Source organism: Periophthalmus magnuspinnatus, chromosome 16 (genome assembly GCF_009829125.3).
Source record: "Periophthalmus magnuspinnatus isolate fPerMag1 chromosome 16, fPerMag1.2.pri, whole genome shotgun sequence".
NCBI classification, from domain to species: domain Eukaryota; kingdom Metazoa; phylum Chordata; class Actinopteri; order Gobiiformes; family Gobiidae; genus Periophthalmus; species Periophthalmus magnuspinnatus.
Window position 1 is genome coordinate 24,603,916 of NC_047141.1, and position 14,921 is coordinate 24,618,836.

The 14,921-nt window shown below is 38.1% G+C and overlaps 3 protein-coding genes across 4 annotated transcripts in view; 1 reads left to right on the top strand and 2 right to left on the bottom strand.

The window, feature by feature from the left end:
• Nucleotides 1-854: 854 nt before the first annotated feature.
• LOC129456958 (macrophage mannose receptor 1) lies at nucleotides 855-4,100 on the bottom strand. The gene is made up of 5 exons (XM_055228066.1): nucleotides 4,032-4,100; nucleotides 3,592-3,951; nucleotides 3,191-3,517; nucleotides 2,856-3,089; nucleotides 855-1,997 (listed from the first exon to the last, which is right to left on the bottom strand). Exons 1-5 carry the CDS (start codon nucleotides 4,072-4,074, stop codon nucleotides 1,636-1,638), a joined length of 1,326 nt encoding a protein of 441 aa, XP_055084041.1. The 5' UTR covers nucleotides 4,075-4,100; the 3' UTR covers nucleotides 855-1,635.
• A 1,015-nt stretch (nucleotides 4,101-5,115) lies between these two features.
• rxrbb (retinoid x receptor, beta b) lies at nucleotides 5,116-9,806 on the top strand. Of its 2 annotated transcripts, none has more exons than XM_033981288.2 (11): nucleotides 5,116-5,290; nucleotides 6,165-6,351; nucleotides 6,457-6,610; nucleotides 6,691-6,870; nucleotides 7,022-7,173; nucleotides 7,294-7,423; nucleotides 7,579-7,705; nucleotides 7,769-7,810; nucleotides 7,888-7,979; nucleotides 8,060-8,165; nucleotides 8,252-9,806. In XM_033981288.2, the coding sequence occupies exons 2-11, from the start codon at nucleotides 6,214-6,216 to the stop codon at nucleotides 8,397-8,399; spliced, it is 1,269 nt and encodes a 422-aa protein (XP_033837179.1). In that variant the 5' UTR covers nucleotides 5,116-5,290; nucleotides 6,165-6,213; the 3' UTR covers nucleotides 8,400-9,806. The 2 variants fall into 2 exon arrangements, with proteins under 2 accessions (XP_033837179.1, XP_055084042.1); XM_055228067.1 differs by having other exon boundaries at nucleotides 5,131-5,290; nucleotides 6,691-6,869; nucleotides 7,009-7,173.
• Nucleotides 9,807-9,998: 192 nt separating this feature from the next.
• fhod3b (formin homology 2 domain containing 3b) overlaps nucleotides 9,999-14,921 on the bottom strand; it is a 72,792-nt gene continuing 67,869 nt past the window's right edge. Inside the window, exons 22-27 of the mRNA XM_033981285.2 lie at nucleotides 14,392-14,582; nucleotides 14,112-14,304; nucleotides 12,915-12,938; nucleotides 12,341-12,527; nucleotides 11,544-11,705; nucleotides 9,999-11,462 (exon numbers count right to left, since the gene is read on the bottom strand). Coding sequence (XP_033837176.1) covers nucleotides 11,383-11,462; nucleotides 11,544-11,705; nucleotides 12,341-12,527; nucleotides 12,915-12,938; nucleotides 14,112-14,304; nucleotides 14,392-14,582 — 837 coding nt within the window. The 3' untranslated portion in view covers nucleotides 9,999-11,382. The remainder of the gene's footprint in view (nucleotides 11,463-11,543; nucleotides 11,706-12,340; nucleotides 12,528-12,914; nucleotides 12,939-14,111; nucleotides 14,305-14,391; nucleotides 14,583-14,921) is intronic.

Sequence of the window (14,921 nt, forward strand, 5' to 3'; positions counted from 1 at the left end):
TGATGAGGACATTTTGAAATGTTGTTTTCCAAAGCATAGTTACGGTGTCCATCTGACATCCTTTTCAAACCCTGTACCATGTAAGAACCATGGCTCTGAATCTTCCCAAAACGTGCAATTTGAGATTTCTCAATTCTGTGGAAATGTTGTAATGATGGGGGGGACTGATGTAGAGACTCCTCCCTGGGTAACTCCAGAATTATCCTGTAAACATGTGAAGTGGAACAACAAGTTTCAAACCAAGATTCACACATAGTTTTCTCTTTATTTTGGCAAGGCAAGGCAAGGCAAGTTTATTTGTATAGCACAATTCATACACAAAGTAACTGAAAGTGCTTTACACAGAATAAGAAAGACATTAAAATCACACACATCAAAACATAAATAGTCACAAATAATCATCATAAAATTAACATTAAAACAGAAGAGCACAAAACAAAACCAAACAAAACCAACCAAACAAACAAACAAACAAATAAACAAACTTATAGAAACACATAACAAGGAACCCAGGAAACATTCAGAATCTCTCCTTTTAAAACTAAAATCAACTACAATCTGTTCATATTGTTCATTGCTTTAACTGCAGATAACATGAACACAAATAGGTATGTCAAAGTGATTCGTTTAATTCATAATTGTGATTATTCTGATAATCTGATATTCTGATAACATAATCGTACAAACTAAAGAAATGAAAACAATGTAAGAAGTACAAAAGACATGTATAATGTTTATTTCCAAAATCTGAACTTTAAGTTCTGCTTATGTAACAAAGTTTGAATAATTGGTCAAATACTAGAGAAATATTAAGCAAGAAAACGTGAAAAGTATGTAATTAAGGATATCACTGTTGGTGGTCATTATGTCAATAAGAGTGTATAATTGTAAAATTCTTCTCACATTCCTGAGCAAGAATTTTTACAAAATAAACATCCCTTAAAGTAAATATATCACATTCACTTGTACATGTAAATAAGTTAACGTTCGGAGGACAGCAGACAGCCCTGTGGTCCATGTGGCGTCCTAGTGAAGGTCAGGTCATAGAGTCAAACCTACTGTTTTGGGGGGCCACTGGAGGGTCAACATGTAAATAGTAACCCCGAGTGAAAGGCGTAGAGTGGATCAATGTTCTCACATCACTCTAGCTGCCCATGACTGTGAATGTGCACGCCTACTCTCTGCATGACGTTTTCACATTCATTGAAATTCAAACATAACAAAAGGCAGAGCAGCTGTACTGGAACAATGCAGTGACATCATCAGTGGGAAAGATACAACTCAGGTTATAGCAAATTTGCAATTGAATATTAGGGCTACAAAATATGCTGCAAGCAAATTGATAACAATATTTCAGTTGCCACAATTATCAAATCACAAAGGATACAATTATTTTGATCAAAGGATGATCTCTTCAAATAACAACAAATCATTTACCTGTAGTTTAGGTCTCTACAAACGTTCTGAAATTCACGGGATTCTTGTATCAGTTTATCAGTTAATATTTCTGACTTCTTATTGTCAGAAAAAAAAGAATTTTTTCATCCCTATTTCATATTTTCCAGCAAACACTACACAAGTGAAAGATTTTTTCTAGATAGTGTGTTGCAATGCCATGTATTCAACTCATTTCCTTCAACCTACACATCCATAGCAAATGAAATTCAACTTCTCTGTCTGTGGCAGGCCTACCCACTGCTGCCTCCCAGTGGCCTGAATTGCACCTGTAGCTCCACAGTTGTAATTTCCCTCATAGCCTTGTTGAGGAGCCCAGTTCTGGTAGCAGCCGCTGCTTGACCTGATCCAGAACCAGAGTTTTGAGTGGCAAGTGTATTTAAGGCCGATCCACACGTGAGGCGTTGTGGCATTTTTCGCCTTTTCGGCAACTTTCATTTGAACATTCTCAGTGGAGATGTGGACCAGATCAATATAATTACTCCTGCAGTAGGTTATAGCTTCAACCCATGTTAGGTTTTGTTGAACTAAAACCAAGTTATCTGTGAGAGGACAAAGTAAAGGTAGTAATTAGTACAAGGGCTGTACTCTTAAAATGTATAAATTGTGATTTCAATCATTGCATTATTCAAAAGTGTTGCAATTGAAAATACAATTCATTAACTTCAGTTCACAATATGTGTGCTCGTTCCCTGCTAAATCTGGAGCAAAGCCATTTGTATAATCTACTGTGGCTTTTGACAATGTAGAAATTACTGTTTGAAATTGAACTGAGATTTCAGTTAGGAGCCAAATAGGAGCCAATAGCCAAAATTCTGATGATTATTTGTGTTATAATAGAGCAGCCCAGTTTTTTACAGGCACATTTACATTGGTGATTGAAAGAGCAGTGATGATGGTAATGCATACAATTTACTGTTTACTCGTCTTCTCTGCAATCCAGCGGTTGGTAAAATTGTGTTTTTTAATCTTTTTATTAATAGCTTGCAGAATGTCTAGAAGTACGTTTTATTTTCTTTATGGATAAATTATGTTCTTTAAGGGCCGAATTTGGCCCTGATCCTAAATAAGGGAATAAAGGGTTAAAATTGAAAAAGTGAATATTTCAGTGTTCAGTGAACTTATAGCAGTAATTGAATGCATTGTTCATAATTTTCCAAAGAAGAAAAGGGTTCTTGGGTTCTTCAGACATATTTTGACTACTCTAGGCCTAAATTAACAAGTAAAAGAAAGTCAATAAGAATGTCAGCTGTTGTACTGTGAGGTGAAATTCTAATATATTGGGTGGAGTTATTTATGCTTTTCCTTTCAAATAAGACATTAATTATTTCTGATTGAAGAGCATCATGATGAACTGCAGAGAAGACCGTAACGTGTTTAAAAATCCAAATATAACCTACCTGGTGTGTTACTATGTGGGGCCAGTGTTACCGGCTTAGTTGTGTTTGGTGCTGCTGAGACTCCCACCGTGGTGGGGACTGTTGTTGTGGAAACATTTGTGGAGTTTTTATCAAGAGTGAAATGAAAAGTCACTGTGATGCTTTCAGATGTTACGCTGTAATGGGTGCTCAGATATGTCACTTTCGTTGCCCCTTGGGTAGTGGTTTCAAGAGTTGTTGTGGGTACTTTATATGCTGGAAGATAGCAACAAAACATAATATACATAAAATGTTACTCAAATTATACTATACAGATGAATTCAAATTCAAATGTGGTACAAAATACATTATCTTACCTCCTTGACAAATAAATGCCCTTTTACCTGGACATTTCAGATCATTCCATTTCCCAGAGTTTTTGAAAATCACAGTAACACAGTCCTGACCTTCTAGATAGTTGGGCTGAAATGCACTCCAGTATCGGAAAGAGGAATCACTTCCATCTGACCACTTCCATGGATCTTTGAAGAGGCCGATCCATATATTTTGAGACATATTGCTCACTACTGCATTCTCCTCTGCAGACAGTATGCTAACCAAATCTGTAGACAGACTCCTGCAGTGGTTTTGTGCATCCCGCCATGTTTTAGTGTCAGCAACAAATACATGACTACCTCCGTCACCTGCCGGAGAACCTCATTTATAAAAGCTGTTGTGCATTTATTGAGTTTTTGTGTTGGTGTTTTTTTCAACTTACTGTGACATACAAAGCTCATTTTGGATTTACAGTCACTCTCGAACCACTTGCCATTTTCATCCACAGCCACACATGCATCCTGATCATTGTCTTGAGGATTTCCTTCCCTCCAGTTTGTATAAGCTACTGTGTGACCAGGCAAAGACCAATGCCATGTTCGTTTGTCTGCTAATTCAAGCCCTATCCAGGCTCTACTGGTACTGCCCGACACCAAATTAATCAAATCATTCATTTCAGAAAAGTTGTGAATTGTAGCCAAGTCTGTGTACATTTCTCTACAGTAACGTTTGGATTCTTCATAGCTCTTGAGCTTATTGATAAGATGAAATTCAGAAGAGCCATGTGAAAATACGTACAGTCCTATAAAAAGTGAACAGTTAACAACAACCAAACCAACTCTTAAAAGTAATAACCTGTCATAAAGAACACATATAACCTACCTGAGATGAAAAGCAGATGAATAAACTTGCTATTTACCAACATAATGCAACAAATACTCAGTAAACAGTTCCAATGTTACTCTGGCAGTGTAATGGCTGAGAATGCTACTGGGTTTGTTAAAAGACACATGTAAGAACAGGCACTATCAGCAAAGCAGTTTTTCAGGTCTTACCCCCTCCCACCCTTCATGTGACAACGCAATGACAAAACACATATGGAAAACACACACAAAAAGACCAGTTTATAGATATAATTTAGTTTAAAGTGGTGTTAATTTGTAAAAACTGAGATAAGGGTAATGGTTATCAAATGATTCCTCATCCAGCAGGAAAATGGTGCAGGCCTATGTATGTTATGAAGTCCTATGTTTAGGCCTATTTCAAAACTTAATTAACACAACAAAACCAGAACAATTAAAATTAATTCTCATCTGTATGTTCAAAATAAATAAATTGGCAAAGATTTCCCATTTGGGAGATTGACGGGAGGTGGGAGGTCCATTCATAGTGAGATCTTACACTGATGAATTTGTGGAGGCCACAGTTTTGGACTTGGGGCTCTTTAGTCAGGTAGGCTTCAAGCAGGTTAGAGGATGGATTGATGTCATGACAAAAAATAGAATTACAAGTCAAGGATTTAGTGGCCATCAATGGGTTTCAGAATGATGAAAAAAACTGAACCATTACAATAGGGATAAACAATTTATAACACAATATTAGCCTACATCTTGAATGGGAATAAGTCCTCCAAATGTTGCCTGTAACAGAAACCCATACATAATTAGGCCTACACATGTTCTAGCCTGCAGCCTATTGTTGGCCGGGGTTTTATCGAGACTTAGGCTCCCTCTATTGAACCGAATAGGCTATGTCTTTGATAATGAAGACAATTTAATCTTAATAAAATTACATATGATAATAAATGGATATGATCATTGTGAATAGGCTACAAAGCTGATTACCTAATAGAAAGTCCATTGCCATAAAGCCAGTTATGAAAAATGTAAGTCTATAATAATAACAACACAGCGCATGAACACGTGATGAAAGCAGAGTGTATGATTTTATTTGATGTGTCATGTGACTGGGCTGTAATGGGGTGGTCCCTCAGACATTTTGGCTCAGGCACTGGCACAGAGCCATCATGGCCTGTAAACAACAACAGCCCTCAGTGAAGCAGACTGGCTGTGAGCGCTAGCCGTCTGAGGCTCGGTCAAAACGGAAACAACCCACATTAAAATGTGTCGAAGGGTTTTTTGGTAAGTTAGAACATTATTTTAATTACTTTTAAACTATTTTGCCATGAAAAGGATTTAAAACGATCGACCTTAGCTGATCGACCTTGTTAGCTAACGTTAGCCACATTTAAACGCTAGCCAAATTAGCTCCGTGAACAAATGCAGCTAACAGGCGATTTGCACCGATAAATTAAACGATTTCTTATGCATCTTGAATTAGCACGCGGCCTTATATACTGTTATGCGACAACTTTACACACTTGGCTATTTTACATGACGCCTTAAATCTAACTGCTGTCGTATAACATCAAACCCAAATGGATGGTACCAAGCTAACACTTGAAAGCTACTGTAGCCAAACGCCATCCCAGTTTACTCGGATCACGTTTTCAAATAGTCTGTGTTATTACGCATGCTTTTGGTACATGGACGATTGTCTGCTCACCTAGATTAGGGGCGGTTATATGTTTGATTACATGAAAAAAGCATGTTAAGTTTTGATCCACGTACCTCCGGATTTGATCAAAAGTAGCGTTATTTACCACTTCACCCTGAGCGTGTTTTCAGTATGCAGTAAGGTTGCTTCAAGTGTCTGTTTAGTTTGGATTAATAAGAATTTGAGTTCCATGGTTGATCTACTTGGTATTTAGTCTTACTGCGATTTTTTTCTTTTCTTATGAATGTGTTGTACTCCGAATTAATGCTAATTGGATTAAGCTTGAAGCTTCACTTAACCCTAATGTAACTTCTTACTTGTACCACATCAAACGTTATCTTTGTTCAGTCAGTGCATCTACTGGCCATGTCACTGTTGCAAAGTAGCTGCCTTAGTCTATAGTGTTCCCTAATAAAACCTAATGCACTAATGCCCAAATGCCTCTTTTTTTCTTTCCAGTTGAGAACCTTCAGACGGGCCCTTGCTCTCCTCTGGTAGTGTCCCCGCCATGTCCTCACAGCAGAACAGCTCAGGGTCCAACAGCCCCACCAACCTCTTGGGTTCTCCTTTCTCAGTCATAAGTCCCGCTCTGAATTCACCCCTGGTATCGCCCTCTTTAGGATTTGGACCTATCAGCAACTATCAGGTAAATTATATTTTTATTTTATCATGTAATAGTTTTTATTATTCATTTTATTATTTCTATGACTATGATTATTATTGGAGTTCTGAATAAGTATTGCATTTCTAGCTGGGTTCTTCAGCTTCTGCATCAGGGATGCACTCCATCAGCAGCTCAGAGGATGTGAAGCCTCCTTTTGGCCTGCGTCCTGGACCACCACACAGTCCTGGGATCATGATGTCCCAGAAACGCCTTTGTGTCATCTGTGGAGACCGGTCCTCTGGTAAATAATTGCATACTTTCAAGTAGACCTAGAATCTTAAAAATTCACATGTTAACATTTTTCTTGTTGTTTATTTTCAGGCAAGCACTATGGTGTGTACAGTTGCGAAGGTTGTAAAGGATTTTTCAAGCGGACTGTGCGCAAAGATCTGAGTTACACTTGCAGGGATAACAAAGAGTGCCTGGTAGATAAACGCCAGCGGAACCGATGCCAGTACTGCCGCTACCAGAAGTGCCTTGCCATGGGCATGAAGAGGGAAGGTATAAGACCATTATTCTGCATTTCTTGTACAATACACAGAAGTACCATTTAAATCACAATGTCTGTAACCCCTTAAATCACAATCCCTCTCTATCTACCCTATCCTGTTATTTAATTCGTTTTTTTTGCTTTGAACTGCTGTGACCGCAGCGGTCCAGGAGGAGCGCCAAAGAAATCGTGAGCGTGAGGGAGAGTTTGAGTTCAGTATGTCTGTGAATGAGGAGATGCCTGTGGAGAAAATCCTGGAAGCAGAGACTGCAGTGGAGCACAAGACAGAGCTTCACTCTGATGCAGGCTCCTCTGTAAGTTTTGATGGTGCTTCTTTTAGATGAAAATTTATTTATATGTATATACATACATATATACAAGTATGAATTTTATATATATATATATATAATAAATTATGATGTCTTTGTCTGTAGCCCCATGATGCTGTGACCAACATCTGCCAGACCGCAGACAAACAGCTGTATGCCCTGGTAGAGTGGGCAAAAAGAATCCCCCATTTCTCTGAGCTGCCGCTTGATGACCAGGTCATTCTCCTTCGTGCAGGTACTAAAACCATTCCACGGCCACTGTGTCACATTAGCCTCCATACATGACTTTTGGTTCAATGGCATACAAAGTTTTAGAGACATTTTGGCAAAAATGACATGTAAGCCATATCTTATCACTTATACCACAAATGTAATGTTTTGTAATTCCAGGATGGAATGAGCTCCTGATTGCCTCATTTTCCCACCGGTCCATTGCTCTTAAAGATGGAGTTGTTCTAACCTCTGAGCTGCAGCGTGACAGCGCACAGAGTGGTGGAGTTGGAGCCATTTTTGACAGGTAAAGTGCATCGTTTACTCAAACCAGTGTAAGGAGACATCTAATTTCACATCTTTACCACAGGGAGAGTGTGCAGAGTGCTGAAGTTGGTGCCATATTTGACAGGTATTTTTCTCTATCCAGTCTTAACTAGCTGTTCTTGATTTAGTTGAACATTCTGCTGATGCTTTGTTATAAACCAGGGTTCTCACTGAGCTTGTCAATAAAATGAGAGATATGCAAATGGACAAGACAGAGCTAGGCTGCCTCAGAGCAATAGTTCTCTTCAACCCAGGTACCAATATGCAGATAAATAAAATCTGTTACATTTTCATAGTATGAATGTGCATTAAGCCTTAAAAATGATTTGTGTAGATGCTAAAGGACTTACCAACACCAGCGAGGTGGAGCTCCTTAGGGAAAAGGTCTATGCATCATTGGAGGCCTATTGCAAACAGAAGTATCCAGAGCAGCAGGGAAGGTGAATTGCCTGCATTCCCTTACACCCGTTCTCAAGTCAAATGACTGGCTGTTTCATTATTTTATTATTATTATTTATTTTTGCAGGTTTGCTAAGCTACTTCTTCGACTGCCTGCACTGCGCTCCATTGGCTTGAAGTGCTTGGAGCATCTTTTCTTCTTCAAGCTGATTGGCGACACACCTATCGACACTTTCCTAATGGAAATGCTTGAAGCTCCCCATCAGTTGTCTTAGGTTGAAAGAGATGCTTACTGTGGTTAGGTTTAGATGGCTGAAGTCTGGGAGGCTGGAGTGGGACTGGAGTGGCACTTTAAGTTCTTTGAACATTTGTCAGTGTGTCTCACTGCTGTCTGGGTTACACTTTTGTAGTGCATCACAGATTTGCTCTTCAGATCAAACCCAAGGCTTGGCATAATCTACAATCTGGTGCTATAACCTTATGCGCAACTATGCTTACAAAAGTATTTTTTAAAAACAACGTAACAAATTTCCTTCAAATGAGCAGAAATTTGGAATTACTTTTTTATAAACATTTTTAGATGCGTCAAATTTGAGTTTCGGTTATTGTGACTGAACAGAATTACAAAACCTATTTTTAAAGCTGAACATAACCAGATAAGTAAATATGCATGAGAAAGCAGTCTCTACTTTATAATGTAAAACTAGATTTTAACCAAACATAAGCTGTGATCTGTAGGAATGTTCAGCTCAGTTTACAGCAGATGAAAGAACCATGCTAACAGTGACAAGTCAATCACTCATTCTGTCAAATGCAGCTTGTCTTGATCTTGGATCATCAGCTTTATATGTCTGGTAATACTATAGTTAGATGTTTACTTCGCTGTTTCTCAATCTAATCACTTTATGGCTAATTAGACTGCACTGCACACCTGCTACTTTCTATTTTTTTCTTTAAAAAAAAAAACACTTTCTCACTAAATTACGTGAGAGTGTTTGCCTTTTGGTGCTATTTCAGGATATAATTTGACATCCAGATGCATAGAGCAAAATGCACTATGAACCAAAACAGATAAGAAAATATGCAACAAAAAAGAATCCCTTTGTTAATCTTTGTTAAAATGTAGCAATATAAAATGTAAAAAGCTTTCTGCCTGTGAGTCTTTTCAGGGGTTTTCCAAGTCCAATCATGTCTGGTGGAAAGGGAATTTCAGTTTTATAATGATCTCTACACCTCTAAGGTACTGTGCAAACATAATTGTTCAGGGACATTGTAGATGGGAAACTGATAAAAAATGATTAGGAGATAAAATACATTTGAAACCCTTGCCCTTGGTTTTAGTTATTGTAAAGCAGAACATGTCTTGGATTGCACTGGATTTGCTGAGACAGTTTCAGCTGATTTTCTTTTGTGTGCTTTTTTAATGCTCAGTTGTATTTCCTACTTTTGGGCCCCTTATAGGTAGCTGTCTTGTTCATTATGTCTCTGCAATTTATTAAAGCAAATCATAATCACCTTTAGATCCATAACACCTGTGGACAAATAGGAATTTCAAACACAAGGTCTTTGTGACAGCCACATGTCAACAGGAGCTGTTCTGATAAATCTGTCATCGGCCGCCATTTGCTCAAGTGACTTGAAGCATGGGTTGTATGGACTAAAAATAAAGAGGCTTAACTTTTGCCATGGTCCTTGTTCTTTTTGCATTGAGTGAAATCATACAGTTCTCTCACTCTGCAGGGTAAAATAAAAAAAAAAAAATCACCTTTTCATTTAACTTATGTTTGTCAACCTTTTAATGGTCAGCATCTCCACATTCAAATGTCATTGTCAAAATATTTGTGAATCGTGTAATAAAACACTCGAGGTGTTCCACAAACCTACTCAAAAGTCAAAGTGGCATTGCTTTTATTAACACATTTTAAACCGTGCATGGCTTGGTTTGCATAAATTAGAATTAAAATAATACTGCTTTTTAGTAATATACACTATTCTACATATGGACCAAAAAGGAAAATTACAAAACATTGTAACATATATCATTTTAAAGCAGTCTCCCTTTCACTTACCACAAAACCCCAGTTTGTCTTCAGTGATTTCAGTTCTACTTTGGTTCTACATGTGACATGCTACACATAAACTCTAAGGTGCTGAAAAGTAATTGCTCATTTAGTTAAAATTTGTTCTTCCACTGCAATTTTTACTTGCCCCATACCAATTCAGATAATGTTTGAATGTTTGCATCTTGCACTAAGCTGCTGTCACAGTGTTTTTTACATTTAGGATTTTGCTCTTTTTAAGAAAAGAGCAAAATCCTTTTTTGTCTTTTAAAATGTTCAGTGGTGTCTCTAAAAAAGCACACATTTGAACAGTGGAGCACTTTATCCAAATATTATAGTAAGGCAAAAGCTTGTTGAAGACTGTGTTATAAATAAAGCTAATGTAGTAAACAATAAGCTGTAACGCATTACAGTCACAGACTCCAGATGAATTCTCCCTGAAAACATAATAAATATCTGCTCATAAGAGACCTTACCCAAGTGTGTAGCTGGATGCTGTATCATTGCAAGAGTCTTTGTATAGTGCTCTGTTGATTTCTGTGATTGTGATTTAAACATCTGAACTGCGTAACATTTTACTATATTTGCTGTTTTGGTATTGCATTTACTAAATAACAAGTAACCTTATCTACATATTGTATAAACCCAAGATTGTTGGTTATTGGTGAAAGCTAAACTTATCAAGTAGAGTCCTCTCATTGACACTCACTGTTAATATCCAGTGCACATTTTACTTTCTGAGCACCTTTTACCAGAAACACAAACCTTCTACAGTAGTAAAAAGAAAAACAGAAAGTTCAAATGCAAGTCCATCAACTATACAATACCAACAATGTCTTTTACTAAAGATACAAAGCTGCTGAAGCCATACCACCATTCAGTCATTTGAATATTAAATGAGGGCAAGGACCTTTGAAATACACAAACACTTGTGTTTTCTTTCCAAGATGACTGTGAGTGAGCTACATGAGTGCAGATATTATACCTATCCTGCTATCGCAAAGCTTGGTGCTTTTGAAGGCAGCTGTGTTTTTGGTGCCCATCAAAGTCGAGATGTTTTATCGGCTCTGTCAAGGGTTCTGCAGTGTAAACATGATGCAGAGATAAGAGACCTTCTGCACGATACTTGGGCCATCTCCAGTCAAACCTCTACAGATTGTGTGGTGCCAACAGTGAAGTCCCACATGTGAAGACCTGCTCACACCTGCAGCTCTGAGCTTGACAAACCAAGAGCATTGGCTTCTTCTGTTGTCAAACCATCCCTCAGTGTCCTCCTCACTGCAGGGAAATACACATTAGATCACACCATGTTGTCATAAACTTAAAAATACAAAAAAAGTGAAGTATGTCTGAACCCACGTGACTTTCGATTGGCTCGTGAGCGCCTCCTCTCTCGGGGCAAGGTCCTGTGGGTTGGCCCCTGTGTGGCTGACCTCACTATTCTCTCCATGATCTCATCGGCAGTGTCGTCCACACAGTTCACTGGGTCATCATTAGTGGTGCACCATGGGGGGACACGCCCTGATACAAAGTCACATGTGTAAGAGGACAGTCGTACATGTGCAATGACAAGTGATTAGACCTCTGGAGGTGAGTCTGCCACTTGCTTGTCTGTTCAGATGTTATTGCTTTGCCTGGGACGTTCCACATTATGGCATTAAACTCTATCTTGTATTGATGTGCTTAAAAATACCTTGAAAAAGTGTCTACATAGATCTGACCTGTGTGACTTGAGCTGCTTTATCTTCATGGAGATAGAAAAGTTTAATGCCTTACTGTGGAAGATTCAAGTCATCCCCATGGTGACAAGCAGGCGTTCCAAAACTAAAGTTACATTAATAATTAAGAAAATTAATCAACTACTCCTTCCTCTTGCCTTTTAATTTCAATTTAAATAATTTTATGTATTAATTTTGTATTTTTAAAGTAATTGCACCCCACAGTGCCACCCTAACCACCTTTGCTAATGCAAAATATATTACAAAATGCATTCATTTTCCAATTAGGTGGGAATGGATGGGGGATCAAAAAAGATACAGATGGTCAGTCTAAATCATTAAAAAATATATTAATTATTCAAAAGGCAATTGAAATGTCAAGAACTGCCAAAGTTGTCTATTTGTTTATGGTAATTTATGAAATAAGTGTTGGCTAACCTCTGGTGCCATTGGCCCTGGTGCGTGAGCGGAGGCCTGGCAGAGTGCTGGTGCTGCTGTCTCCTCCCTGTGAGCTGTTCCTCAGCACTGCTTTCATGTTCTCGTGTTCAGCTGCATTTTCTGCAAACTCCAGGCCCTGAGGCTGGCTCTCCTGGGGGTCTGATGGAGTACTGCCAAATTTACCACTCTGCAATGCACAGACATAATGGCATATCATAAAGGAAGGTTTGACAGCCTTAGATTTCAAATAGGTTTTTACATTGGCTTCCCATCATCGCAAAGTTAAAAATACAGACGTTGCATGTCTGTATATAAAAAAATGTTTTCAAACAAATGTGCTGTATTAGTAATTCCTAATGGGGAAGTGTTTCTCATTCATGTCAACACTCCAACATCATGCTAAACTTCTCTGCCCCACCGTCAAAAACATTTCACTTCCTCATTCATAACATGTTACATAAACTGATCTGTCACTTTAACCAAAGAACAACAATACTCTTTGTTAAAAAAAACATTTCAACACAATGTTAGAAGCCACAATAGGCTTTCATGCATTTGTTCAGTTGTATCATACCTCACTATCGTCATCATCCTCGCTCTACAAAAGGTAACGCATAAATAAATTTTCAGTTCAGGCTTTTAAAGTATTGTAGATTATCTCATGTGGTTAATATTTATAAACCAAGCTAAAAATGAATATTGTTTTGTGTCCATAAGAAGACTGTAGCCTGTGGAACAAAAGTTTGACCAAACATCTTGTTTAAAAGGTTCAGGTGCAGTTCGTGTTATTCTCCCTCATATACGTCCAAAGGTTTGAATTTTCACACAGTGATTGAATTAGTGTCTCTTTGAAGAGAGAGGGGCCCCCCCATCAAGGCTTGCAGTGAAGTCCAGTCTGGAGCAGCCGCCTCCTCTGGGTTTAAAGGATTTTAATCAGGCATCCAAGTGTTTTCTCTGGCCTTTCTGAGCTTGCCACAGCTACAGAATAGAATACACTGAAAACAACTGGCTGTTTATTGATACAGTAACCTATACATGTGAATACCAAGAAGTGAAGTTGATGTCATTAGGAATGTATGTCGGATCTTCATAAAACAAAGACACTGGGCGCTTAAAGCAGGATCAGAGCAGTGCCTGGGGAGTGTTCACATTAAATAGGTTGTGTTCTCGTTCTAGAATTTGATCATGTCATAATTTTAGACAGAAGGCATGGGTCTTTATAATAGCACCACTTTCTGAAGTAGTTGTGAAAAATAATTTCACTTTTGTTTATTTATACAGATGGAGAAGACATTGAACTTTGTGACAGTTTTTATTTCATGTGGGTTAATTACAAATATTAACCATAAATCAGGTCAACAAATCTGACAGTTAAATAGTCAGTTCCACTATAGAATTAAGACCTGTCCTCCAAGGCAATGTTAAATTATATAGATTCAAGGATGTTATGATGACCTGAACACAACCTATAGGTGGTTTTCAAATTCATTCTACAATTTGATGGTGTCAGAAACACAGATGGGGTGCCAGTTTTCCCTATTACACTGTCCATAACTTGACAAATGTCAAACCTAATTATTTTTGTTAATGACTAGACCCCAAAATTTGCTATATTTGAATAACATTTTAACAATATTAATTTTCGCTGCCCCACATCTGTATTAAATATCATTGTCCTATTGATTGGTGTGGTGTCATCTGAAACCCAGCAACTGGACTAAGATGGAGGATGAGGAAAATGAGAGATGTTCATGTGACCTACAGCACTTACATCTGTGATCATTTTCCCCCGGGTCTTGTTCCTCTCTCTGTGATTGGCTCGTTTCTGTTTCTGCTGCAAGACGCGTTCTCTCGTGGTGCGATACTCCAGGGCAAATTCACTTAGGATTTTACTAAAGCGGTGGATGCTGACCTCACGGATGCCATATACTGGATGACCCAAGAAAAGCAAGAACGCATGAAACCTGTAGAAAAGCAAATCCAGCCCTCTTTAATCAAAAGCATATACTGTAAAATGAGCCTATTATGTCATACTATGGTTTTGGTCATACCTATTGATTATCCTTCGATGTACAACCTTCAGGATAATGATTCTCTCTGCACAGTCTTTTAAGAAGTCAGACATTTTTTGTTTCAGTGCTGCTTTCATCTCATGTTTAGAGATGACCTTCAGATGATCCCATGATGCTTTGCAGCGTCTCTCCATCTGAGCCAGATTGTCTTGTAACTGATCAAAGTCCACCTGTGGAGACAACAGGTCATGACCAGCGTACAGTGAGTTTATGTACAGTACAGTATATAATCTGTAACTCCTGCCTGATGTTGAGTGATCTTTATCTCCAATCTTATTCTTGTATAAGGCGTACATTTAAAGAGCACTGCCTAATCCCTTATGCAACATAGTGTGCATTACAGTGGCTTATAATGATTACACTCTATAATCAAACTACACATGAATTAGTCTTTAGAAAGCATGAATTAGCTGATAATGAAAAATAGTTTATTCATACTTTATTTAGGTTTGGTAACTCTTTAATTAAGGGCTTGAAATTGCATTCTTCTTCTATTCACCTCTTTCACA

Excerpts from the sequence above, each read along its gene's own strand:
- LOC129456958 (XM_055228066.1), bottom strand. The coding sequence starts at position 4,074 with ATGTTGGTAAATAGCAAGTTTATTCATCTGCTTTTCATCTCAG. Across the intron at positions 3,952-4,031 it reads TCATCTGCTTTTCATCTCAG|GACTGTACGTATTTTCACAT; the intron begins GTAGGTTATATG and ends CACTTTTTATAG. Across the intron at positions 3,518-3,591 it reads AATGAGCTTTGTATGTCACA|GTGACGGAGGTAGTCATGTA; the intron begins GTAAGTTGAAAA and ends GTTCTCCGGCAG.
- rxrbb (XM_055228067.1), top strand. The coding sequence starts at position 6,214 with ATGTCCTCACAGCAGAACAGCTCAGGGTCCAACAGCCCCACCAACCTC. Across the intron at positions 6,611-6,690 it reads CTGTGGAGACCGGTCCTCTG|GCAAGCACTATGGTGTGTAC; the intron begins GTAAATAATTGC and ends GTTTATTTTCAG. Across the intron at positions 6,870-7,008 it reads CCATGGGCATGAAGAGGGAA|GCTGTGACCGCAGCGGTCCA; the intron begins GGTATAAGACCA and ends TTGCTTTGAACT.